This window comes from Odocoileus virginianus, chromosome 6 (genome assembly GCF_023699985.2).
Source record: "Odocoileus virginianus isolate 20LAN1187 ecotype Illinois chromosome 6, Ovbor_1.2, whole genome shotgun sequence".
Classification (NCBI taxonomy): Eukaryota; Metazoa; Chordata; class Mammalia; order Artiodactyla; family Cervidae; genus Odocoileus; species Odocoileus virginianus.
This window is the reverse complement of record NC_069679.1, coordinates 42,022,463-42,050,434: the sequence shown is the minus strand read 5'-3', so window position 1 is coordinate 42,050,434 and position 27,972 is coordinate 42,022,463. Positions and strand designations below refer to the sequence as shown.

The window sequence follows — 27,972 nt, the reverse complement described above, 5'->3', positions numbered from 1 at the left end:
TTGTCTTGCCTGAGATTGGCAGCTGCTTAAATCTCAATTTAATTTGATTATTTTAGCCTCAGCTGCAAACTACCCTATGAATGTGTACATGAGGACTCAGCCAAAGACTTGAGTAGAGACATGCCCAAGATTTGGGCCTCATCTTTTCTGGGAATCTTTCCTTATTTCCTGGTGATTATGTTGTCCTATTCTGTCCTCCTTTCCTTCTATTCAGAAAGACAGTGAGTTTTCTATTGAAATTTTAGTTTCTGCATGTTGTGGCTGCTGCTTGCCTGCAGGATAAAGCTTTAAAATGGGAAACTCACCTGTACTGAGTTTTAGGGAAAGTCATATAAAAGCTATTAAAGGAAAAATTCATTCTCCTTTCCATCCAAAATCAGTCAGGTTTTGTTCATTCTCTTGGTAAACCTGTTAGGTTTACTCTTAAGGTGGAGCCTTTAGGTAGTTTGTTTAATTTTTATATTTTTTCTGGGAATTTATAGTAGCTGTCTGTCAGAGTTTAGTGTATCATGTTGGAAGCTGAACTCACTAGTTCAGTTTTGAGATTTCTTCTAGCATATTTGCAGTCTGCTTTAAAAAATAATGCTTTTAAAATAATATTATTTTACTAATTCTTGAAGAGCTACTTAGATTGTTACACATCCCTCTTCTATATTGAATTTTTTTAATCCATCTTTAGTTACTGAATTCTTAATGACAGACTGTCATGTTAATACTCTGATTTTATATATTCCTTAATCAGTTAGTAGACATTTGAATGCAAGTTGCCACACTTCTGCAAAGTACCAGAAGTACATAGAGATGAGCAAGGTATGTTCCTGTTACAAAGTTTTATTGGTAGGATATTCATGAAAAACGGCTATCAATGTTGAAGACAAAATAAGTACAAATTGTTTTCTGAAGAAGTGTGGTTAATTTTGACTTAGTTGATGGAGAACACTTTGCAGAGGAGGGGACATTTGATCTTAGACTGATTCAGAATTAGAAATTCAGTGAGAGAAAAGGTAAGGGAGAGTATTCTAGGACTTGGAAACAATAGGAGTAGAAAATGAATGTGTGACAAGTTACGGTACATTTGGGGAGTGATTAATGTCTTGGTGAAGCTGGAGCGTTGAGTTTTCTGAGGGATGTAGTATGTATTGAAGCTGAAAAAGTGAATTGAGGCCACTTTGAAGCATGCCATACTCAGGAGTGTGAGTGTTATTTCTGAGGCAACAGAAGATCATATTTGAAAAGTGAATGGATGTGATCCAACTTATGTTTATGGCAAGGTAAGTGTGCTGGCAGTATTAACTGTGGATTGGAACGGAACATACTAGGAGCATAGGCAGTATATAGGATCTGAACCAGAGCACTGTATACGTGAGAACAAGGGATAGTTACTTAAAATATTGCTGAGGTAGAAATTAATACAGTGAGTAACTGGTTAAGGGAATATGAAAGATGTGTTAGCAAGTTTAAGAGAATCACTACACTTCTAACCACATTTGTAAATGTCTCATCATCATGCTGACTATGAAACTTCTGGGAATAGTTTTTATGTAGACTTCCTTTTGTAACAATATACTTTAGGCAGTACTATTGTGAATACAAAATGATTTTTCAAAGGACATATGATGAGTTCATTTCAAAGCTGTGATATTTAATGTTTGTGTGTTGTTTAGCTACCAAGCCTAATAAGGATTTAGGTTTCTCTATAACTTTTAAAATAATTTTTGTTCTTTGGGGTTAGTTACTGTCTAGTTCATAGAGTCATTTATAGCCTAATAGCTTCTTACTGTTATTTTCAAACTACTGTTCAATGTAAATATTTAGAATGTTGGTTTTGATTATTGTCAAATTAAGAATGATAAGCTAACAAATAGGGAACCAGTTTCACCCCCACTTTTATTGAACTGATTATTCTCCTTGTACGTTTATTTCTCCCACAAGTGTCTGTTAGGATGACTGTGTGTCGAGCCTCCCTGGTGGCTCAGACGGTGAAGCGTCTGCCTGCGATGCAGGGGACCCAGGTTCAGTCCCGGGGCTGGGAATATCTCCTGGAGAAGGAAGTGGCAACCCACTCCAGTATTCTTGCCTGTTAAGTCTCATGGATGGAGGAACCTGGTAGGCTATAGTCCATGGGGTCGCAAAGAGTTGGACACTACTAAGTGACTTCACTTTTACTGTGTGTCAGGCATTGTTCCAGGCACCAAACATGAAACACTGAATAAAATAGACTAGTCCTTTGTTTTCATGGAGCTTTCAGTGTCCTGGGAGGAAAACCCAGACTGTAATGTCCCTCCATAATGACATTTGAACAGAGAGACCTGAAGGAAATTTGGGGAATAGACCATTCAGATATCTGGGGAAGCATTTTATGAAGAGGAAAGAGCAAGTGGCAAGGCCCTAAGGAGAGAGCATGCTTGATGTGTTTGCAAAAATAGGGATCCATGTAGTTGAAGAAAAAGAATGATCTGAGAGAATGAATAGTAGGAGATGAAGTCAGAGAGGTGGGAGGTAGAAACCATGAAACATTGTTGACCAGTAGATTTAATACTGAATGAGATGAGTAGATTTTGAACATAGGATTGACAGAATTTGAGTTGTTTTGAAAAGGTTGTTCTAGTTCCTATGTAGAGAATATATACTGTTAGAGGGCCAAGAAACAGGGAGACTTTTCAAGATGCAGTTACTGTGATACAGGTAGAGATAATGGTGACTTAGACTAAGATGATTGTGTTAAAAACAGTGAGTCACATTTTGGAATTGTTTGCAAGGTAAATCTAATGGGATTGTATCATTGAGAAACTGAATAGGGACATTTTTGGCTGAGACTTAACCAGAGTTGGAAAAGAGGCATTGGGCCTTTTTTGAGTAGACTTCTTTTGTGCCTCTATCTGTTATTGTTGTTTAGGTGCAGGGCTTCATTGTTGAGACTACAGAGGAGTACCACAGTTGCTTCTCAGATGCACTGAGAGGGCCTTGTTTCCAGAAATTTGACAGCCAGCTAGTTTTAGAGGAGGTTTGGAGATGGCTCAAGATCTTTGTCAGGGTTAGAATGGCTCTTTAGACCATCAGAGCAAATCCTCAGTCTGTCAGGTCACTAAATAGTTCTAAAGTTGGTATAAAATACCTGCTTGCCCTCTGAAAACTTAGTTTCTTTCAATCTCTGGGCATTAAGGCAGTTGTTTATTTTTCCTAAACAGATAGACCTGCCTTTTGATCTTCTACTCTTACGTCATTGATTAAATCGCTGTTAATGTCCTGTTTAATTGTGTATTTATGGGACATTTATATAGAATGATGTGGCTAATAAAAATAGCATAGCAAAAATCACTATTTGGAAGTTATTTTCAAAATAAGTCATTTTACTGAAATCAGTCATGCTTAATTATCTTATTCTAGTATACTTTGGCACTAGAATATCCCTACTTGTAAATCTTTGTTCTCATCAATACCAAATAGAAATTGTGATTAAATTCTAAAGATGAGCTAAAAAGATCATTCCTTCAAATCTTTTTACTGATCTTATTTTCCTGCATGTTTTATTAGTTTTTGGCTGTGCTTGGGTCTTTGTTGCTGCATGGGCTTTTCTCTGGTTCCAGCGAGTAGAGGCTACTCTAACTGTAGTGCCCTGGCTTCCCATTGCAGTGGCGTCTCTTACTGTGGAGCACAGGCCCTAGAGCACACGGGCTTCAGGAGTTGGGGTGCATGGGCTCAGCAGTTGCAGTTCCTGAGCTCTGGAGCACAGCGTGGAGCACAGGCCCAATAGTTGTGGCTAATGGGCTTAGTTGCTCCTTGGCCTATGGGATCTTCCTGGACCAGGGATCAAACCCATGTCTCCTGCATTGGCGGGTGAATTTTTTACCACTGAGCCACCAGGGAAACCCTCTTGCATACTTTAAAAAGAATCAAACTTTCTAATTTGACAATTCATTGTACAGAAGCTCAAGTTTTTATTAGTGAAATAAAAGCTTCTGTACGCCATGTGTATGCCTATGAAGCAGGTCTTCTCTAAATATCCTTACAATTTCTATATTTCCATAGCTTTTCTGTCTTATTTGTTTTTCATGCATGTGTAGCATAAAATCAAAGGATTTGCTTTTATAGTCTAGTTGATTCTGTTTCACAGTGAGTTTCTGGACAAACATATCAGTAGATTTACTTCACAAGTATCTAAAACTTGAAAAAATATAATAAAGAATGATGGTAGGTTTTTAGGTGTATATTATTTTAGAATTGATTGCAGCCTTTGAGTCTGATCTAAAGGAATATCATTACTCTGCATATAAAATTGAGTGAAGAAACTACTGAACAGATACATCCATGGCTTCAGTTATCTGACATAGCTATCTCTAGTCAGGTTTCTTTTATCAAATCATCTATTGAATCACCCTATAGCAGATGGCAATCCTACAAAAGTATATTATCTTTTCCTTATTTATAACAGTGTTTGGATTTGGTATTTTTGAAGTATGTTTTATTTGCTAGAATAAAAACTTGATTTCAGTGCTATTAAAGGCTCTGTGTATGTGTGACTGAGACAGAAAAGTATACAATCATCCCCTGTGCCCTTCCTCCCTACTTTATAATATGTCCCTTTTCCACAAGGATAAGCTCTGACATAATACCAGGCAAAGTGACTCTGTTGACTTCTTATAGCTTTGCTGCAAGGATATTCTTTGTATTGCACTCCTTTCCCTTTCAGTCCTCCTCTGGGCGCTAGACTCCCCACCAGTACCTGAAATATTTTCCACGTCTAGACCTGTTTCTCCCTTTATCCTCCTTGTAGTCTAGGGTGGCAGTCTCTGGTGATAGGTCTGGTGGTGGCAGGTGGGAAAGAAGAAGCTGGTCAGCAGCTCTACTTGTCATTCACCTCTTTTACCTCCAGGCAGTTCTTGTCTGAGCCTCACTAAGCCTTGAATAATGCTTTATGTACAAACTGTACTGTTTGAGCCTCTGGGGGCCCAGATGGGGTGGTGAGATGGGAAACAGGCATATAGAGTATAAAACAAGTCACTAATTTAAAAAAACTCATTTCCAGTTTTTGCTCATTGTTAAAAACCTAGAGAAGTCTCTAATACTCTGCGCTAGGCAAATGAAAGGAGTGGGATAGAAGCTGTGACATAAACTTATATTGACTCAAGAAAGGAAGTACTTTCAGTCAGAAATGGTGATGGAGTGGAGAAGAAGCAAGCAGACTAGTATCTGAGTCCTTCATAGAAACGAAATTAATGCTAGATGTGTTACTTTCTCCTTATGAGTGTTGCTTTCTGACATCTCAAAACCTTGGTTACACCTTTTATTCCTTCTTCAGGTTCCCAGGCCAGAAGGCCCAGGCCCACTTCTTAGGGAAGTGCCTGTATGTATAGTAATTTATGATTTGCTTTCAATTACTTTTTGTGTTGAATGTTTTACAAAAGAAGGAAGCAGTTTGTTTCATTTATTTCACAAACCAGTATTTTTAGATACAGGGTCTAAATTTAATATTTTCTCTTTACTGGAAAATATTAAATAAAATACTATGCCTTTTATAATGAGACACATGGAGTCAAAATATATATTGGATTTTAATTGGTTCCATTCAGAAAAGCAGGTACTTAGATTCTGTATATAAAAGATAAAAAAAGAAAAGTGTCATTTAAATCTCTACATTAGTTAAATTATTGGTTAATCTTTTAAATTTTGTTGAATAGAAATAGAATAAGTTAATTAAAAAGTTAAGCAAAACTCAAGAAGTGTTTCAACTTAATTATTGCTAAATTTTCTGTTGCATCTACCATTTTAATCTGTCAGTTGAGGCACTAGTATATCAAAATTTGTTGAATTGGCATGTGTAGGCTAGAAATAGGAAGGAAAGAAAAATATATGGCAGTGGTGGTTCAGGCATATCTTAATAGAAATGTTTCCCTTCCAATTACTGTATTGCAACTATGGTATATTTTCTTGTTGATAAATAATTTTTCAGATTTTGATCAATTTCTCTATTGTTTGTTTTCTGTGTTTAATTCTTTGTTCCTGGTTACCTTGGTCTTAGGGCTGATGCTTCGGGAAGTTCGCTATTCCTGTCATGTTTTAGTTTGTACAGCCGTTGTCTTCAGCAGAAAGGAGTCATTGTGCTGAAGGATGACTCTTGCTTTGTCAGTGCCAGCCACGACCTTCTTCTACTCAGAGTCTGGATACATTTAACAATAAAGCTATAGAGCTCTAAGTTTAAACCCTACCCGATCCTTTAAATTCTATAGCCTCTTTTGAGTCCCCTGCATGTCTAGTATCACTGGTATGTAGTACTCTTTAGTTCGTGGCTTAACTAATTACCATTTTTAAGTTTAATCTTTGCTTTTCTTACATGTTGAGTAAGTAGTTAGTGTCACGTGATGAAAATTAAGTATGTGTCTTCTCAAAATCTTACTTATCACTTTAACATTTTGTCTAAGATGTTTTCAATAGCAGGCACCTATTTTTCCTATTTTTTAAAAATAAGTGTATTGAAAATAACACATAGCCCTCATATTTAATTATTTGATAAAAGACAGTTCAGAATCATAAAATGAATTATTTTCATTAGAACAGGATCATCAAAATAAGTTTGTGTTATATGTTCTAAATGTTCAATGGAAATCATCCCACCTCCAGGCCCACCATTCTGTTTTCTGTTTCTATCGATTTGTTTGCTCTAGGTATCTTATGTAAGTGAAACCAAACCATATCTGTCCTTTTGTGATTGGCTTATTTCACTTAACACAGTGTCCTCAGGTTATAGCATATGTAAGGATTTCCCTTCTTTTTAAAGCTGAATAATATTATATTGTATGTATATACCACATTTTGTTTATCCATACATCTGTCAATGATGTTGAACTTGCTTCCACATTTTGGCTATTGTAAATAATGCTCCTGTGAGTTACGGGTTTACAAATATTTGAGAACCTATTTTTAGGAACCAATTTACTTTCGCATTTTACTTTGGCTATATGATATTTTAAAAATTGTAACACATACAGAAAAAAGTCACAAATAGAAAGTATGATCTTTTAAAATAAAACTTCTCCTAAAGTTACATGCAATTTCATAAGTAGTTTTATATTAATGTATTTTTTAGATCAGTAGTAGTCTTTGTCTTAGATTGAGTCTGATTGGAATCGTATCTAAAATGTTTGGAAAATAGATCACAGATAAACGGATACTGAAAAGATGGTAACAGTGTGTTTTTACATGATATTCTTGTATTCTTTATTCTCGTGTAAAGAATATTCTTGATATTCTTTACATGAAGTTGTAGAATCTTTTTTAAAATCTAGAATTTTAATGAGAATTCTCCAAGAATGAACAGGACCCTTTTTTTTTTCCCCCTACATGTAGTCTGTATGTTTTCAGAGCTTCTTTTTCATTTAAAATTATGTCTGGTATGCTATTTGTAGTAGTACCCATCTTTTGTCTCTACTGCTTTTGATGTAGAAAGTACAGAATCATAAAAACAATAAATTAGGGTCCTATTACCTGAATTAGTAATTAGTGTATTCCACTTTGGGTACTGACTTCCTTTCCTTCTGTTGTCACCTAGTACTTAAATGACAGTTTTGTCCATATGAAAGAGCCTTGGGGCTTGGGGCTAGTTATGGGAGAATTTGTACTATTTAACTTAGTTCAGACTACTACTCATCTAAATCGCTGAAGACATCAAGGATTTTTTTTTTTTTTTTTTTAAGAAAAAGATGTTCTAAACTTAATAAAAAGCTGTCTTTGTAACATCTAGAGTTTCTCATGCAAGAATGAAGCAAAAAAAGCCAAGCATTTGTATTTCACCGTAGAAAGAAGGTCAGAAAGGATTGGTAAAGTGTCGAGGATAAGAAAGACTGTTCTCAAAACAGAAAAGGGATAAATGGCTAGATTGAGAGATCTCCAGCTCTTTTGGCTTTTTCTGGAGATTGGTTGGAAGATGAAAATAATGGCACCAAAACTTCAGATGGTCTATTAAGGAGAATAGTGAATTGTTCTGTTTTTCACGGTAACTTATCCTTCTCACATAGAGTTTTCCTTTGTACTTTTCCTAAGAGTGGATCTGCTCATTTAGGATCAGATTTTGGGGAGATTTTGTTAGGACAAGTTGTCACATCATTTTAATATCTTTAATGTTGATATGATATGGTTTGATGTAGCTTGATTTAGTTTGATGTCTTCAGTTAAGAATACTCAGTGCTTTGATAGAAACCAGTTTATTAACTTGAGCAATTATTTAACTTGCTTCATTTTATAACCTTTATTGACTTCATATTTTCATGGAGGCAGTGCTAAACTTTGAAAGTGAAATTTCATCTACTGTTAGAATGGGTGCAGACACAGGTGGAGAGACCGATATGCTTTGTTTGAAAGTGTCCAAAGACCTATATTGGATCTAAAATTCTGCAGTGTATATAGAGCTGTGTGTGAATGTGTATTTGTATGCCTGCTTAGTCACTCAGTCGTGTCCAACTCTGCTACCTCATGGACAGTAGCCCTCTAGGCTCCTCTGTCCATGGGATTCTCCAGGCAAGAATACTGGAGTGAATTACCATTCCCTTCTCGCGGAGATCTTCCCGACCCAGGGATTGAACTTGGGTCTCTTGCATTGCAAGTGGATTCTTTACCATTTGAGCCACCAGGGAAACTCTAGAGCATTGTATACAGCAGTGATAAAGATACTCCTAAATGACTTATTTCTGTAGATTTCTGAGACAAAGATTGATACACATACAGTTCCAATCAAATGCAGGTACCACTCACTGAATTGTAGTCTCTGCTGTACCAAACAAAACCTGTCATAGTATCCTCTTGGATTTATGTTGTGTACTTTCTCCTCTCCTTAGGTATGGATGAACGAGGAGGTACGACATCTTGGGGAACAAGTGGTCAACCAAGTCCTTCTTACGACTCATCTAGAGTAAGTTTGCTCATTAACCCTTGAGTAAAACTATAAAGATAATTTGGCAGAATAAGTAAGTTCTTTCATATATGAATTCTGTATCTTAAGAGAAGTGAAGATTATCTTATTTTATGGGAGTATATTAGAATAACCAGTACCTTCACAGTAGCTTTACTTCTTTCCATTAACTGTTACACTTTGGGAGTTTATTTTGTCTCCTACAAAAAAGAATTATTTTTGGTGTTATTTCTACACCTTAACTACTTATAATTACCTTTTACTAAAGTTGGAAGAGCTTGGAATGCCTCACTAAGTATTCTCCAAACATCGTCATTTTTCTTCTTGTATTTATTTGTTTTGAGAGCTCTCAAAGTACCAACTTGGCAACCAAATTAACATTCTACACAATGAAAGGGGAAAAGGTTAGAGCCTTTTCCAACAATTAAGAACCCCCCCCAAAAAAAAAATCCCCCAGAACTTTAAAAGATGAGACTGAGAGGCTGAAAAGTAGACCAAAGAGTTGACAGTAAATTAAGTGCTGTGCTTCCAGATTCTGTAGTAAATGGCTGAGGTGAAGAGATACCTTTTCTAAAAAGTCATACTTTGAAAAATGATGAACTGTTTATTTCCCTCAGAATTAACCTAGAGAAAATAGACAAGCACAAAATTTATGGGTACTTAACTCCAGAAGTAGACTGCTATAAGTGGAAGATAACCTGAATAATGTGATTGGAATTCATAGTCTCCATATGGGTTACCCTGTTTTGCATTGAAAAAGGCTGGATGAAAATACTTACTAAAGTATGTGGTTTTACTGTTTTGTTTGGCTGTAAGTGTTTAATTTATTTTAAATACATTGGAGAAGAACTGGAATATCCAAGTGGAATCCAAATAACTAGAGAGAGAGAGAGACTGTTGAACATGGGTTTTAGTGTTTCCTTTTCTGGTATCAGTGCTGCGAAAGCTGGGTTGTGGTGTAAATAGCACTGTCTTGGGTATTATAGGATCTCCTACTGACTCTGTTTTGAACTTGCTGCTTAATCTTAGACGTGGCATTTTATCTGTGGATAAACTGGCTGGTGTCCAAATTTCCTTCCACCTTTAAAAGTTTTTTATTTTTTGAGTAATACTGTGAATTTGAAATATAAGTTTCCTATTTTGATTTTGAGTAGGAATTTTATATATTGGAGGACACAATACTACTTATTAATTAATATTGGATGATTTTCTTTCTAAGCCTTGAGTTACTGTGTGATAACATGTTATTTCTTAAAATAATTAAATGGTGGCTTTGTACCTTACTTCACTTTCAAGCTTTCTAGAAGAGACCTTAATAATATATCAAAACATTTATGTATTTTATCATCCTGAAATTAACTTTTCCTTTAGAGATTGCTTTTCTTTTTGCTATTTGATCTGTAGGTCAAATTGAAATGCTGTTTTTTACTCTTAATTTTTTCAGTGTGTATTATGTACAGTGAAAAGTTAAATTGATTTTTATAGTAGTTTTCTATTATAAAAATCCAGATTAATCTCAAGATACCCCATACAACCACACATACACACATATTACACACACACATTTTTTTCCCTACTGATCTGCTGAGTGATCAGATAGAGCAGGGATTTACTACCCTTCTTTCTTTTTGTTCCTGGTAAAATCTACTCTTCCAGTAACTTTCTTCTATTTATCCTAGTCATGATTCTGAGTTAGTCAAGATGTTGACTTTTATTTATAATTTCAAAACATTGATGTCTCTCCTGAACTCTTCTCACCAGGGAGGGACATTTATGGTTATCTTTGCATCTGCCTTCAACACTCCTTTTTAAGAGTATTTTCAACCTTTTTAGTTTTACTATTAAATATCTTCCACCATCTTGACCATGTTTTTATTAATCATAATTATAGATGAATATAAGTTTGTTAATAGAGATTTCAGTTGAACAAAATACTTAATTCTTCTGAGTATTTTAATAGGTTGAGTTTTTAAAATTTAGAAATAAATAATGACTTTGGCTGAAAGCTAGTTTTGACACATTGTGAGTAAAATTAGCAAGTCAGTTTAAACTTTTGTGAAATATTAGGTACCTTTGTAGAAATTATATAAATGAGATTTTTTAGACTTTACCAAATTGTAAAAGTAACACGTTTCCTTCATAAAAAGTTACATCATTTAAAAAAACAATTTGATTTTACATTGCTGATGGAAAAAAATTTTAATTTTACTTTTTGTGATAAATTGTGATAAAAAGGTTTGTAAAAACGGCAGAATGAGTAGTTTGGTGGAGTTGTGAAGCATATGCTTTTAATTTAGATGGATTCAACTATCTGAGTTGCTGTTTTCCTCCCTCCCCCACTCAAAACTATAAGGAAGAAAGAATAATTTTTTTGCAGTACTGTAAAACAGCATTTGGCACCTGAAAGCTATTAATACTGTATTACTATGCATTTTAGGCTACAAGAGTGGCTATGCAAAATCATGAAGGTTGAGCTCAATATTTATTTAACAACTTTCCAAGGAGAATTTTTGCAGTTTATATTTTTTGCCTAATAGGTCCTGACTTTAATTCTAATGAAGATACCATTCTGCTCCAGTAAACTTGATGCATGAGTTCCACTGGCATTGTATGGTTAAGAGGCCACAAGCTTCTTATCCGTGTGTTAGCCTTCTGCCTGTTCTTTCAGAATTAAGAAAGGTCACTGCAGTAAAGCTCTTTCTGGTGTGTCTGCCCTGTTTTATGCTAAATCCACCAGAAAAGTAGCCTCATAGTGTACAAATGATTAGTTGAACTAGTTTCTGGTTATCAAAACTACCCACTGCACATCATTCACTGCAGAGTTTTTGTTACGCAGACACAGAAGTAAACACCATGCCTAATAATGGTTATGGAGGAAATGGTAGACATGTCTTAGGAAATGTGAAGATGGGACAGAACATGTTTGAGACACTTAAAGTAACACAATATTTGTGGTATCTTTCTCAGCCTCCTCTGTCTTTATAAGAGTTCTGGTTTCTGCACTGTTGACCTCCTCCCAACCTGTGCAGAACAAAAACACGCATGTGAACAGATAAAAGCATGATGATGATTGAATAGCACTTCTAGTTTCAAAAATTTGTGAAGGTGTGATTGAATTTAAAGCACCAGAGACTGGAAGGAGTGATTAATCTCAGATAACTTAGACATGGGCAGAGGTATAATTAATGAGTTTGTCTGCTCCCTCCCTTATTTTTTATCCTTTCCTGCAAATGACTGTTTTCTATATTTGACATTTCTAACCAGGTATAAAGGCCAGAGAATATTATGATTTTTCTTATTTTCTGCAGTGTTAATGATTTATTCTAGTTTCAGATTTTTCCCCTCTTCTTTGAAGGCAGTGATTAAGAGCACGTACTCTGGAGCCAGACTGCCTGGGTGTGAGTCCCAGCTCTGCCACTTACTACATGTGTGATTCTGGGCAAGTTACTTAAATTCACTGTACCTCAATTTACTCATCTGTGAAAGGGGAATAATAATAATTACTTTATAAGGTAATTGTTGTGAGAATCAAAAGAGATGCATGTACAGCACAAGGTGCTTAGATCAGTGTCTGGTACCTAGTGAGTGTTCTGTAAGTGTTGACTGTAACCTCATATATGTCAAAATTTATCAACTAGATCTATTTGTAACAAACATTTAAATGAGTCAATATATTTGCAGGTATGCTGTATTATAAGTGTAATGAATAAGAATTGTTTTCTGATTCAGTCATGCTTAATTACTTTTACTTCTTTTAGATTTGTAAAGGATATAAAATTGATTTCCTTTCCCTTTCAATTTCTTTCTTGAGAAAGCAGAAATCTTCTGTCAAGCTTTGATATAAAAGTTTTAGTCTTTCTAATGCTTTATACCTAATGAATAAAGGTATAAAGCATTAGAACTTAATCAAAAATAAATCAAATAAAGCTGAACTTAATCAAATTGAAGAAGAATCATTAGATATACTAATGATTGTATTTGAAGATCTTCCCCCTTGGAGGGGAAAGAACCAAAATTGATCTAAGGTGGCAAAGCTTGAAGTACGGGGTTGTATTAATTAATGGTAATAGACTTCTTCTGTGCTTACAAATTATTGCCCTAATTGATGACACTACTTAGTTAAGTATTTTATTTAAGATCACAGCCTCTAAAGAGTTGTACTCCATGACTCTGGGCAAATTACATAGCCTCTTTGTGGTTCAGGTCTTTAATGTCTGTAATTATGGTAATCTTACACATACTTTGTAGGATTTCCGAAGAGATGGAATGCAGTAATACCTATAAAGTACTTCATTTATTGATACAATAAATGAAAGCTGCTATTCTTATCAGCATTATTATTTTCTCCAGATATCTAATATTTCATTATGTGTTTTTGTGCTTATATTTCCTCATGTACAAATTCTGAAATTCCAAGGGACCAGGGCCTCTTGGTTTTTCTGCCATCTTAAGCTCTGCTACCCAACCTAGACTGATCTTCAGAATGCTATTGTACCATTGGAGTTTATATCCTGTCTAGGGGTTATGAGAGGGCTCATAAGAAAGAGAAGTCTTTTTGTTGATACTCTTTCCTAAGATACAGAATTTGCATTCCTTAATTTGAAAGGTATGCATTCACTGATAGGTCACTACTAATAGAATTTATATTTATAGGTACCATCAGTGACCAAGAGCTGGCTGTTTAATCATGAGTATTTTCAAATTACATATAATCCATCATGGTGGTTGTTTTGGAAAAGAAACATCATTCAACTGAGTAGAGTTTGTGTGCTTATTTTTTTCTAATTGCTAAATTTCCACCATGGTTTACCTTCTCTTTATAATGTGGTTTGCAGAATGAAATAGTTGTGTGTGTTGCTTTTTTTTCCCTCCCCATTTTGCAGTATCATAGAATTTTCAAAACTGAAAGTGTGTTCATTAATATCCAGTCTTTTTATTTCCTAAATGAGGAAACTAACAGAATTTGAGATTTGGCTAGGTTGAGATGTGTGCTGCTGATACAAAATATACTTGAGATTTGGCTAGAAACATTGCCTAGTTAATGACAGATTCTGGCCTAGAACTCACATGTTCTAAATTCTGTGCTAGTACTTTTGACCCCCTTAGTATTCCCAACTCAAAGAATTATCTAAAATTTTCCACCATTTACTAAAGGAATGGGAGAAGAGAGAGGACAAAGGTGAAAAAAGAAGAGCATCTGCAACTGATATCTCTAAAAAAGACATTGGTCCTGATTTGATTTGTTAAAAAAAAAATTGCCTAGCAAGTATAGTGTTTTGTAAGACAGAATAGTGTAGAGTCTAAGAGCTTGAATGTTGAAATCAAGATGTCTGGGCTTTGTTTCTGGCACTCCTGTTTGTTAGCTGTATGACTCTAGACATGTTACTTCTCTTAGCCTTAAACCTTTTCTTTTTTTCATTGCTGGGGGCAATGGGGTGGGGTGGATACTAATAATAACTACCTTACTGCAGTTCCGGACTTAAACCTATTAGTGGAGAAGGGGAAAACCAGTTATGTGGTGATGAGTTGGCTTTAAAATACTTAGTTTAGCTGCTCTGTATGACTCAGCGCAAAATAATGTCAGGAACTTTCTGTTGAGGGATAAATAGTTGGTACATTTTGGGATCTTTCATTGTAATATGTATTGTGGCTTGTGCTACCTGTTGCAGTGAAGGGATATGAGGGTTCAGCTTATTTAAAAAGCACCATCAGTGGTCATTTCTCAGATCACTTATTAGGAAAATACATGGATGGCAGCTTGACTGACCAGATGAGGTATTAATAGAAAATGAAAATATTAGGGTATAAAGATTCATAGGTTGTTCTAGACTTCTGAGCATCATACACAAATCCATTGATTGGGTACTTGGGTTAAGGGGAGCAAAAATAACTAAAAATTCAGCTAGAATAAACATAGAGCTTTCAGATTCTATGGATACTAAAATGAGTCCATAAGGTTATCTGTATTTGTTTAATGTTACTTCTCTAACAACTTCTGGACTGTGCCAGATGTGGCTAAAGGGATCTTAATTTTCCTTAGTGCTCTCTCCATTCTTAGCAGGTATTCAGTATCTGTTCCTTCATAGATATGGAATAGCTTGGCTAAGAGCCACTCCAAAGTTTGATGGGTAGCAAGTTAGAGATGGCACAACAGAAGCATAGCTCCCCTCATATGCTGTCTATTCCCAAAAGCCAAAAAACTGAGCTAATTCTGACCCCTGAAAGGGTTATACTGGGTGCAGTTTTGAGAGAACTTGGTGTGTACTTAATTTACATTTGACAGTAGAGGCCTTGGGAATATCTAGGAGTAGAGAGAACGTGTTGTTTTCTTCTCCCGCTAGAGCACAGTGGCATAAGAGTTACCCTTGTAAATAAGGATGACAGTGTTGTCGGTCTGCTTTTTTGGAACTTGCATTTACTGTGATTCCTCAGTTTTACCATGCTGAGATTTGTGGATGCACTCAGTTTTTTTTTAATGTCCTAAGTGAATAGATGTGTATCTTAGAGTTCAGGAAATATGGTTAGTAATACAAGTAATATTTATTTTAAGTAAACTATAGAACTTTAACTCATTAAGGCCTCAGTGAGAAGCTTTAATTAGGCAACAAATAACTAATTACCAAGGTAATTTCATTGATTACCATGAGATTACAGGAGAGGGAGAAATTACTTTGGGTGGTCAGGAAAGACTTATTAGAATAGGAAATGTTTGAATAGAATACTGTAGGACAAACAGTACTTGTGCAAATAAGGTGGAAAGGAAGAAAACTTTTTGGAAATATAGAATGATGGCACCACAAGTTACAGAGGCACCAAAATCACAAATACAGTAAATACCAAATAACCCCTTGCTTTGTAGGGGATTAGTATGATAGGGCAGATAACCTTTCTGTAGAAGAAATAAAGTCTGTCCTTTGGGGAATAGAGAGCCAATTAAATATAGACTTTGACACAGGGAATGGCACAAAGGGTTTTATGAAGATCAATACATTGGGTATGAAGGATGGATTCAAAGTGAAAAAGTGACAAGAGATTGGATGATCTGATTCGATGTTACTACACAGGCTCACTTGTAATGAAATAAGACTTAAGTTGAGATAATAAGATTAGGATCACAAAATAATTGAAAGAGAAGAGATGTCACAAAGGGAGAGGAAACTGGCCCAGTTAGTGACTGAGAGAGATATAAAACCATGTAGCTTCACTCCCCCAGAGAGTGATGACTCCTGAACTAAACTCCATGTGTTTTATTTAGGTTTTGACAAGTTAGCTGTGGTTGTGTTATACCACTACCAGATTGATTTTGATAAATAGCTTCTCTTATAAAGGGGAAGATCTAGTTGTGTGAATAAAAAAGTAGTTTTTTCTCATTGTCCCCTATTGTTAGTATTGATGGGTAATGAAGTTCTCTCCCTTAGAAGACATATTTTTTCTAGATTGTTTTTGTTTGCAATTGTTTTTATTTTTGAATGGGAAAATGGTATAGGCTTTATAGCTACTATGAGATCAAATGCAATAATTAGAAAGGACACACAAATTTTGAAATAGTATTTTATGCCTCTTGATCTCAGGTACAAAACACGAGATGAAGCAGTTAAATAGCAAAGCAAGACAGGAGGGACAGAGAATTAAAGTAAGTGTTTTATGTATATTGCATCTATGTTCCCATTAATTTGTTTTGTTATGTAACTGCTCCTTCTGAATGTTCTGAATATGAAGAAAACTATGGGTGAGAAAAAGTTGTGTCTTAAAGTTAGGCTCAGATAAACCCATGAGAGAAAATTTTGTTACTCTTGGTCTTATTCAAAACAGTACCTGCCTATAAATTATGATCTTAATGTTTTCAGTTAAGAAAAAAAATTGGGTTAAGATGACATACACTCCTTTAAATTTCTTGCTAGTGAATATTTAAAGTGAAAAAAATAACATAGCTATCAGATTGTCTACTTTTCCATTTTTAAGCTAGTCAGACCTTCTGTTTTTTCAGTTTAGCCATTCTTCCAGAGACAGTGTCTGTTGAGATGTTCTACCATAGATCTTTTGGGCTAGCAGGTCAGTTTCTCATCTCATTGTGGGTTTCATTTAACTTTTATCTGTCTATGAAATAGCATCTTTATCAGGATTGATCTTTACAATTCTCTTTTTTTATCTCAATGTTGTCTTTAAAGTTAACAAGTGAGAGTCAAAACAAGTTAATCTTTGAATCTCTTCTTTGTCCCTTTTTGTAATTTTTTGGACAGATTTTTAATTATTTTCTGTAAATTTAGATGTTTCTTCCCCCCCCCCCCCCCCATTTATTTTTATTAGTTGGAGGCTAATTACTTTACATCATTACAGTAGTTTTTGTCATACATTGAAATGAATTAGCCATGGATTTACATGTATTCCCCATCCCAGTCCCCCCTCCCACCTCCCTCTCCACCCGATCCCTCTGGGTCTTCCCAGTGCACCAGGCCCGAGCACTTCATGAAAAAATAATGGAGGGTAGACTCTGGCAGGATACATCTTTAGGTCTGCTTAGCCTGTTTTAATTAATAACAGTATTTATGACTACCATTTGTCACTGTATGGCTTAAAACCTTTCACATATTACCTTTTGTAAGCTTCATACCAGCTCATCAAGAAACCATTTGAAAAGTCATCATTTTAGAGGTGAAGAAACTGGGGGTCATAGAAGGTAGATAGCTAACCAAATGCTAAGCACCCAAGACTAGTAGCCAGGTAGTATGATTTTAAATTACTCTCCCTTTGGACCATATCACACTGGCTATAATAGTTTAAAAGAGACCCCAAAGTGAAAAGTGAAAGCCACTCAGTCGTGTCCAACTCTTTGTGAACCGTGGACTATGGTCTGCAAGGTTCCTCTGTCCACGGAATTCTCCAGGCAAGAATACTGGAGTGGATAGCCATTCCTTTCAACAGAGGATCTTCCTGACCCAGGGATCAAACCTGGGTCTCCTGCGTTGCAGGCAGGTTCTTTACTGTCTGAACCACCAGGGAAACCGCAAAATAGTTGTTATTACTACTTATCTGGGACTTGGACACATAGTAGATGCTGTAAGATGATAGTTACTATCATTATTTATTGAAAAAATATTATTTACATTTCAGGCATAAAAGATATAAGCCATGGAATGAGTCAGATAAGTTTGTTTCCTGGTATCACTACTGTATTTGACCTTGGAAAAGATAAGATAACTTAATTTCTCATCTCAGATTTCTCATCTGCAGTGAGATTTGTCAGTTAAGAAGTGTGTGAAAATTAAATAAAAGAATAACATTCCTCACATGTCTGTAATTTATTAAAAAGTCTGTAAAGTCTTTTTGCATTTAGTCTCATAAAAACCCATCTTGGGATTTGGAGATTATTAGGAGAAATAAAATTGGGCAACCCAGATTCTTTGAACATAGATTCTTATTAGTCTACATTCTTAAAGACAGAATGTAAATTCTAAAAGAAGATGCTTCAGATGATTCCTCAAATCTGTTTGAAAGTTATCTACCTCACAAGGTAGTGATGAGACTTCAGTGAGCTTATGTATGTCACAAGCTTCAGTTCAGTCACGCCCAACTGTTCATGACCCCATGGACTACAGCACGCCAGGCTTCCCTGTCCATTACCAACTCCAGGAGCTTGCTCAAACTCATGTCCATTGAGTTGGTGATGCCATCCAACCATCTCATCCTCCGTTGGCACCTTCTCTTCCTGCCTTCAGTCTTTCCCAGAATCAGGGTCTTCTCAAATGAGTCAGCTCTTCACATCAGGTGGCCAGAGTATTGGAGCTTCAGCTTCAGCATCAGTCCTTCCAATGAATATTTGGACTGATTTCCTTTAGGATTGACTGGTTGGCTCTCCTTGCAGTCCAAGGGACTCTCGAGAGTCTTCTCCAACCAACACCACAGTTCAAAAGCATCAATTATATGGTGCTCAGCTTTCTTTATAGTCCAACTCTAACTGCTGGAAAAAGCATAGCTTTGAGTAGATGGACTTTTGTCAGCAGAGTAGTGTCTCTGGTTTTTAATATACCGTCTAGGTTGGTCATAGCTTTTCTTCCAAGAGCAAGTGTTTTTTAATTTCATGGCTGTAGTCACCATCTGCAGAGATTTTGAATCCCAAGAAAATAAAGTCTATCACTGTTTCCATTCTTTCCCCATCTGCTTGCCATGAAGTGATGGGGACGGATGCCATGATCTTGGGTTTTTGAATGTTGAGTTTTAAGCCAGCTTTTGCCCTCTCCTCTTTGACTTTCATCAAGAGGTTTTTCAGTTCCTCTCTGCTTTCTGCCTTAAGGGTGGTGTCATCTGCATATCTGAGGTTATTGATATTTTTCCCAGCAGTCTTGATTCCAGCTTGTGCTTCATCCAGCCTGGCATTTCACATGATGTTCTCTGAATATAAGTTAAATAAGCAGGGTGACAATATATAGCCCTGATATATTCCTTTCCCAATTTGGAACCAGTCTGTCTTTCCATATCCGGTTCTAACTGCACACAGATTTCTCAGAAGGCAGGTAAGGTGGTCTGGTAGTCCCATCTCTAAGAATTTTCCAGAGTTTGTTGTGATCCACACAGTCAAAGGCTTTGGCATAGTCAACAAAGCAGAAGTAGATGTTTTTCTGGAACTCTCTTGCTTTTTTGATGATTCAACAGATGTTGGCAATTTGATCTCTGGTTCCTCTGCGTTTTCTAAATCCAGCTTGAACATCTGGAAGTTATTGGTTCATGTACTGTTGAAGCTTTGCTTGGAGAATTTTGAACATTATTTTGCTAGTGTGTGAGATGAGTGTAATTGTGCAGTTGTTTGAGCATTCTTTGGCATTGCCTTTCTTTAGGATTGGGATGAAAACTGACCTTTTCCAGTCCTGTGGCCACCTGCTGAGGGTTTTCCAAATTTGCTGGCATATTGAGTGCAGCACTTTAACAGCATCATCTTTTAGGACTCGAAATAGTTCAGCTGGAATTCCATCATCTCTACTAGCTTTGTTCATAGTAATGCTACCTGAGGCCCACTTGTCTTTGGACTCCAGAAAAGTCAAAGATTTAGCACGATCAGTTAATATCAGTTCCTCCTGTGATATATTTTTGTTGTATATGCTAACATTTTTATTTTGAGAACAACAAGCTTGGACTGATATCCTCTGACATACTGAATAGATACTTAATCCTTTTTGCTGTCAAGTGGTTTCATGTGGTTTTATGTCAGAAGCAGTCTGTAGCATTTTGCAAGAAACAGTTCATATTCTTAGTGTTTAGTTTAGGAAATTACTTAGTGATTAACCAATGAAGCATCAGCTGTCCTGAACCAAATGCCTTTTCTGCATTGGTGATACTATGAAATCTCAATAAGTTTATTTTTCTGAGTCCTTACTCTGTAAAAATTTTCTTGAATTTTTTTTTCCCTAAGAATCCTACCTTGCTCTTGTAGATAACACTTTTCCTCAGTGTCTTTCTTCCCAGTTTGGAATTTTATAGTCTTCTCTTGGGTGTCCAAATTTTAGTTTGTGGGCTGTTCAACATTTTTTCTTCCACTTTTTTTCATTTATGAAAGATTTATTGAGATTTCACTGGCATTAGTTGGGTAAAACAAAAATGCTCAGTCCATGTTTCTTGGGCAAAAGGAGCATTCATTTTCACATGAAAGCAGAGAATGATACCATAGAATGATAGAAGTTATAATCATGAAGGCCAAGGGAGAGTAGGAGCACAAAAATAGAAGCAATACTTGGTTATAAAACCTCCAGAGCATATCAGATGACAAAGATGGTTTGTAATACAAGAATAGAGATCTTCAATCTAGAGACTTCTCCCATTTGATGAGTAAACTTGGTCTAAAGAGTTACTTATTCTGGACTTAATTCCTAACATGTAAAACAAAAATCTTTGAACAAGATCAGAGTTTCTTGAACTGGGCTTAGGTTATTAATGAACAGTATGTAAATACAGAGCTCCGTGATCCAATATATTTATATATTATTGAGTTAAAAGAAAATTAGATTTCCTTGTTGGTATTAAGTGTCTCAGAATTTATTATAAATTATAAATCTTTAAGAAAGGGATAGAATATAGTACTTCTCTCTTTTTTTTCTACTGTCGCATCCTATTACCAATGAATTGTTTGATAGTAACAGTCTCAATAAATAGTAAATTTGACAACATATATACTTAACTTATTTTTGTTGGTAGTGTTCAATGAAAAGATTGTCCTTTTCCCCATTGAATTCCCCTGTTATCTCTGTTGAAAATCAATTAGCCATGTAAGGGAGGATCAATTTCCAGACTGTCTGTTCCACTTATTTTTTTTTAAACCTTAGCATCAATACTATATTATCTTGATTACTGTACCTTTAAAATACAGATGAATATCAAATAGTGTAAGTCATGCAGTCTTACTTATTCTGTTTCAAAATTGTTTTTCCTATTTTAGATACATTGCATAGACAATGAAAAGTTTGAAACCAGCATATCAGTTTCTACAAAAATCTTCTGGGATTTTTGGTAGGATTGCAAGGACTCTCATCAGTTTAACGGGAATTGATTAACAATGTGGAATCTTCTGATCGATGACTATTGTTATAACTCTCTTGCCCTAATTTCTTTCAGTAATGTTTATAGTTTTCAATGAACACATATTGCACATTTTTCATTTGGTTAATTCTAAATAAATATTTTTGATGTTACAAGTTTCAATTTCTAGTTTTTCATATCTTATATAAAACTATAATAGGTTTGGCATATTGACCTTGTATCCTGCACTTTGCTAAACTCAGTGGCTGTAGTACCTTTTTTTGTACATCCTGAAGGATTTTCTATTTGAATTTAACTTTTTCTTTTCCAACCTGAATTTTTCCCATTTTTTGAATTGATTGTGATTTGTTTGCCCTGTCCTTACAATCAGTCTTTTACCATTAAACTTGATATTAGTTATAGATTTTGTTCATATGATTTATTAGATTGAGGAAGATTCCTTTTCTTAATTTGTTGAGACTATTTGTCAAAAATGGATGTTGGACTTTATTTTAAAATTTTTTTCATCTATTGAGGTGATCATATGAATTTTATTTATTAATGTGTAAAATTATATGATTATTATTTTTAATTTTAAACCAACCTTGCAATTCTGAGAAAAATAGCTCTAGGTTATTATTGTTGTTCTGTTATGTATTGTTAAATTCAATTTGCTGAAGTGAATATAAATATAAGAGTTTTTATATTTGAGTAATACTGATCTGTAGTATTTTTTTTCTTGTCTTGCCTGCCAGAATTTGGTATCACAATAATACCTCAAAGAATGTGTTGAGAAATAGTACTTGCATTTTAATTCTTTGAAAGAATTTATGTAGTACTGCTCTTATTTCCTCTTCAAATATTTTTCAGAATTTACCAGTGAAGATATGGCCTGGAGTTTTCTTTGGAGGATTGTTTTTAATTTTAACTTCATTAATTGATAAGAGCTGTTCAGTTTTTTTCTTGAGTTAACTTTGTTAGTTTGTGTATTTTAAGAAATATATCTATTTGTCCATTTCCTCTAAATTGAATTAATGGCATAAAGTTAATAATTTTCTTTACTTTTATATATTTATATTAGTTTATCTCTTGCTATAATATCAAATTACTGCAATCTTAGTGGCTTGAAATAGTACACTTATTATGGATTCATGGTTTCTGTGGATGATGAATTGGTATAGCTTGGCTTGCTCCTTTGCTTCAAGCTCTTTTATAAGACTGTAAACAAAGTATTCACCAGAACGAGGGTCTCATCTGAAAGATTGATTGAGGAAGGGTCTCCTTCTGAGATTATCTGTTTTTTGGTAAGATTCAGTTCCTCTTGGTTTGTTGAAGATGAATGTTCCATTTTGGCTAAAAGCTGCCCTCAGTATCTTGCCAGCTGGGCCTTTCCATCATGGCAGCTCACTTCATCAAAACTGTCAAGGGCAGAGGGGTCTGCTAGCAAGATAGAATACACAATATTATGAAGCCTAATTATGGAAATGACATCCTATCACTTTGCAATATTCTGTTGATTAGAAGCAAGTCAATAGGTTAGGTCACACTCAAGAAGAATGGCTCTATAAGGGTATGAATACCAGAAGGCAGATATTATTGGGGGGCATCTTAGAGTCCACTTGGCACAGTGTTTGTAGAATCTGTAGTTAAAATCCCTACCTCATTTCAGATTTTGTTGAACTGTTTCTTTTTTTTCCTGATCAGTATGCCTAGAGGTGTATCTCTTTTACTGACTTTATCAAAGAACTTGTTTTTGTTTCATTGGTTTTCTCAATTGTTTTTCTCTTTTCACTATGTTTCACTTCTACTCTACCTCTACTTTGAGTTTAGTTTGCTTTTTGTTTTTTAGTTTACCAAGGTGGGAGTTGTGGTCATTGATTTCTAACAGGCATTTAGTACTATAAATTTTCCTCTAATCATGATGTTACCTGTATCCCTCAGTTTTTCCCATTTTTTTTTGTATTTTTTTGTTTTTCCCATTTTGTATTTTCATTTCATTCAGTTAAAAATACTTTATAATTTTGTTACCAAATGACTAGGGTCCCATCATTCTCCATTTACAAAATCAATTACATACTCAAAAATGGAAGAAATGAAAGATGGCTTTAATTAGAATGCCAGCCATCTGTATAGATGGTAGACTCAGCATCCCCCAAAAACCAACTCTGAAGGTTCTGCTTGGCCATGAAACTTTAAAGAAGAAGAAGGGAAGTAATCTCAGTTGATCATTGAGATAGGAGGTCAAAGTTATTGTCATCCCCCACACTGCCTACAGACTCACTGACTTCTTGTGATCTTCCTCTAGATGTTACCTTGTTCACACAGTTTGTTCAGAAGATTACTGAAGGGAAAGCTAGGGAAGCGATCTGGTCATCTGTTAATTGCTTATTCTTCATTTGTACTTCTTTAATCTATGGAAAGAACCCACAAGTTAGGCAAGGTATTGTGTGATTAAAAGCTTTGAAAGGTGTGCTTGGATTGGAGATTAGTAGAGCATGGGGTAGTGCCTGGTAAAAGTTAGTTATAATACAGCTTTGCTAAAGTGACAAGAAAAGGGGCTGAGGGTGGTTTCCTGCAAAGAACCACTTGCAGATCCCCACTGGTCAGAACATCATTCCATTTCTATGGAATTAGGAGTGAAGGTCTGTTTTCTGTAACTTCATGCTGACATAGGTGCTGTATTCTCAGAGTGGAAGGTATCAATGTGGGTCTGTTTTGCTGACAATTTTGGTTGTCCACTTAAATATATGGGCAGAGTGAATTACAATTATTTTGATGCTCAAAAAGATAAAGATGATTGATTATGAGCAATAATGTTAATCCCATTCACTTGAGGCCAGTTCTTGGAATTTTGCCAGCCATAGATTCAGTACTGCTCAAAATGAAACAGCCTATGTCATGGCTACAGTCTGGTTATCATACACTTAACTTTTTTCCTGCAGTGGTAGTTATAGTATCTATAAAACAATTCTGTGTTGGTTTTAATCATTAACTTCGCAGTTTTGTACTTGGGGTGGGGTACAGGGTTCTGCTCTGTTCCAATTTTCCTATTGATTTCTTCCTTGACCCTTGGGTTATTTAGAAGTATATGTTTAAATTTGTAATATTTGGAGATTATCTGCAGGTGTTTTTATCATTAATATTTAATTTCATTCCATTGTAGCCAGAGTACATGCTTTAGTTCTTTGTATAAATTCATATTTCTAAACTGGTATTATTTCCCTTTTGATTGAAGAACTTCCTTTAACATTCCCCATCGTGTAGGTCTGGTGCTGATAAGTTTTTCTTGTTCCATGTGAAACAAGAAATATTCTTAATATATTTTTACAAAATATATAGAGTTCTAAGTTATGATCTCTCTTTTCCTTCTTCCTTTCTTCCTTTTCCTCCTCCTCTCCCTGTTCCCTGCCCTTTCCCTCTCCCCAATAATACTAGGGTCCACCTTGTTTCCCCTATCTCAGGGGTTACAGTCCTTTACTGCCCAAGTCCAGTGTCTCAAAAGTATTGCTTAACATATTTCATTTAGGTTTTGTTTTTCTTTAATTAAGTGAGAGGGTTAATCTGGTCTCTGTTAATCTGAACTCTGTCTTGCCTGAAAGTGTAAGTGAAAATACAGGTTTTTAATTAGGCTAATCTGATAGGGACCATGGATTTGGTTCATCAATAGGAGCCCTGTGAGCAGCACATTATAAATGAATGGAGAAGTGAAACCAGCCCTGTTAGCTTTTCCTGCACAGCACTGAAAATACTGGCTTATTCAAGAGATCTTTGGAGTTTTGATACTCTATTCACTACTGTATAATTGCTTTCCTTACTACCAACTATCTCCCAAAATATTTGTCTAGCGATACTTTGTAATCAGAAACCAAAAATAGTGTTCTATTAGTATAATAAGATTAGATATCTGCTACTAACTGTGATCTTAGGCCTGCCCCTTGACTTTCCTGAATCTTTCCTCATCTCTGAAATAAGTCCTCTCTCTTAAATAAATTATTTTCAACCAAGGTTTCCGGATTCTGAAAAGATAGTGGTAATGAGGGATTCATGATTTATTTTAAAATACAGTAAATAGTTGCATCCAGTAGTTTACTTAGTGTGTTTTAGGGACCTCTTGGTGTCCATGGGACTCCTTTAGAGTGTTGAAAGGTTAAAACTATTTTCTTGATACTACTAAAACTTTGCCATTTCAGTATTATTCTTTCCTTTGTTTGATGTGGAGTTTCTAAATGCTACATGTTGTATGATGATGTCAGCTCTGACAGTTCTTGTGTTTTTAAAATTCCTTAGGTTTAATTTCTCATATGGTAATTATCAGTGAATATGTCCCACTTGGCCGGTGCCTCAGTGGTGAAGAATCTGCCTGCAGTGCAGGAGACGCGGATTTGATCCCTGGGTCGGGAAAATCCCGTGAAGTAGAAAATGGAAACCAGATCCAGTATTCTTGCCTGGAAAATTCCATGGACAGAGGAAGCTGGAGGGCGGCAGTCCATGGGGGTACAAAGAGTCAGACACAACCGAGCGAGCAACTGAATGGACTGATGTCCCACATAAACAGAAGCCTTTTGGGCTTCTTTGTCTTTTAAGAGAAAATGTGTTTTATACAAGAGGTCTCGAGACCAAGGGATTCTGAGACCGTGAAAATGGATGGCCTAATAGAAATTATTCTCTGTTTAAGTACATATTCTATTGCCGGGTTTCTTAGTGCTGGAGATGGGGGAAAAAAATTAGTGGCTAACAGTAAGTCATCTGCTGTCATGATTCCCAAGTTTAAATAAATTCTATACCACTGTCTGACCTTGGGAAAGTTATTTAAATTCTCTAGGAGAAAATTTCCTCATCTAGGAGATGGAGAAAATATGGTTTCTATACATAGTCTAAATTAACTGATAGAATGCGTGACGACCCTCGCTAGCATATAGTAGTCACTCAGTGAAAGCTAGCTGTGATGCTTACGATGCCACTGGAGGCAAGCTGATTGATATTTTTGTTATCTGATTATCACTGTTTCATTTTTCTCTGCCTGCCTGTCACTGCTTATTCTTCTTTGAAGCTGTGCTGGTATATTGCCATTTTCTAAACTATACTCAACCCAGGAAGCTTAACTTGGAGGTTGCCAGACTGTCTTTGGCTTCTTTCAAAATATCACTGACCATGCCAACTTGTCCTTTAAACTAATAGGGAATCTAATATTACTATCAAACATTTGCAAGCTATAATGTGAAACATCTGAGGCTCAGACCTCACAAACGTGAAATCAAAGACTGTTTTATTCATCCTTGTATCCTAGCACTTAGCACAGTGCTTGATATTATTTGGCAGTAATACTTACATATACATATGCATTGTCATGCTTTCATTCACACATTTTTGCCTCTTTAATATTGTAAATAACTAGATTAAACTGATATGAGAAGACAGGTAAAAGAAAAGAGAGATGGTTAGAGGAAAGAAGAAAGCCAGAGGGAAGTCAGAAGGAGTAGAGACAAGAAGATCCCTTCACAGAAGTGTTGATAAATCCACCTGGTGGCATCTATAGTAGAGTTTAATAGTATACACTGAAAACATAAGAAGTTGAAGCAGACAGGCAAATGAGAGAAAATCAATTTAGTTATTACTATGAATGAAATTGGCAGATATGATCAATAAAGCGATAAGTCAGTTACTGCCACTATTAGCCTTAGTATCCAAGTGGCACATTTCCCAATCTCTCTTAGGAGGTATATATATATTTAAAAAAAAAAAAAGACTGGTCTTATTGTGAACTAGTAAAGGAAAGCCAGTCTCTGATGTTGCTCATTATCTGAAAATTTAGCTTGATGTACTTAACTAATCTTGTCTTTTTTAAGTATCTGAAAAATTTGTACTGGGTGAAAATATAGTAAAACAGTATCAATTTAGACTAAATGTCTGAATTACAGTGTAATTTTACTTTTAAGGAAATAACTATCTTGTTATTCTTACTTATAATTAGGTATATTAGCTGTAAGTATTCTAATGAGTTAGTACCGTTTAAACACCAAAATCAGATTGATTATATTCTTTGCAGCCCAAGATAGAGAAGCTCTATACAGTCAGCAAAAACAAGACCAGGAGCTGACTGTGGCTCAGATCATGAACTCTTTATTGCCAAATTCAGACTGAAATTGAAGAAAGTAGGGAAAACCTCTAGACCATTCAGGTATGACCTAAATCAAATCCCTTATGATTATACAGTGGAAGTAAGAAATAGATTTAAGGCACTAGATCTGATAGACAGAGTGCCTGACAAACTATGGACGGAGGTTTGAGATACTGTACAGGAGACAGGTATCAAGACCATCTCCAAGAAAAAGAAATGCAAAAAGGCAAAATGGCTGTCTGAGGAGGCCTTACAAATAGCTGAGAAAAGAAGAGAAGTAAAAAGCAAAGGAGAAAAGGAAAGATATTCCCATTTGAATGCAGAGTTCCAAAGAATAGCAAGGAGAGATAAAAAAGCCTTCCTCAGCAGTCAATGCAAAGAAATAGAGGAAAACAATAGAATGGGAAAGACTAGAGATCTCTTCAAAAAAATTAGAGATACCAAGGGA

At 35.5% G+C, this 27,972-nt stretch overlaps 1 protein-coding gene across 6 annotated transcripts in view; it reads left to right on the top strand.

The window, feature by feature from the left end:
• The window catches only part of TCF12 (transcription factor 12), a 390,369-nt gene that overhangs the window by 139,026 nt on the left and 223,371 nt on the right, over nucleotides 1–27,972 (top strand). For 5 of the 6 annotated variants that reach the window (XM_020906149.2, XM_020906151.2, XM_020906146.2 and 2 more), the window contains exon 4: nucleotides 8,829–8,902. In XM_020906149.2, the coding sequence (XP_020761808.1) occupies nucleotides 8,829–8,902 (74 nt within the window). Of the gene's footprint in view, nucleotides 1–8,828; nucleotides 8,903–16,473; nucleotides 16,536–27,972 lie in introns of those variants that run through there. The other variant, XM_070469237.1, reaches the window with a different exon arrangement.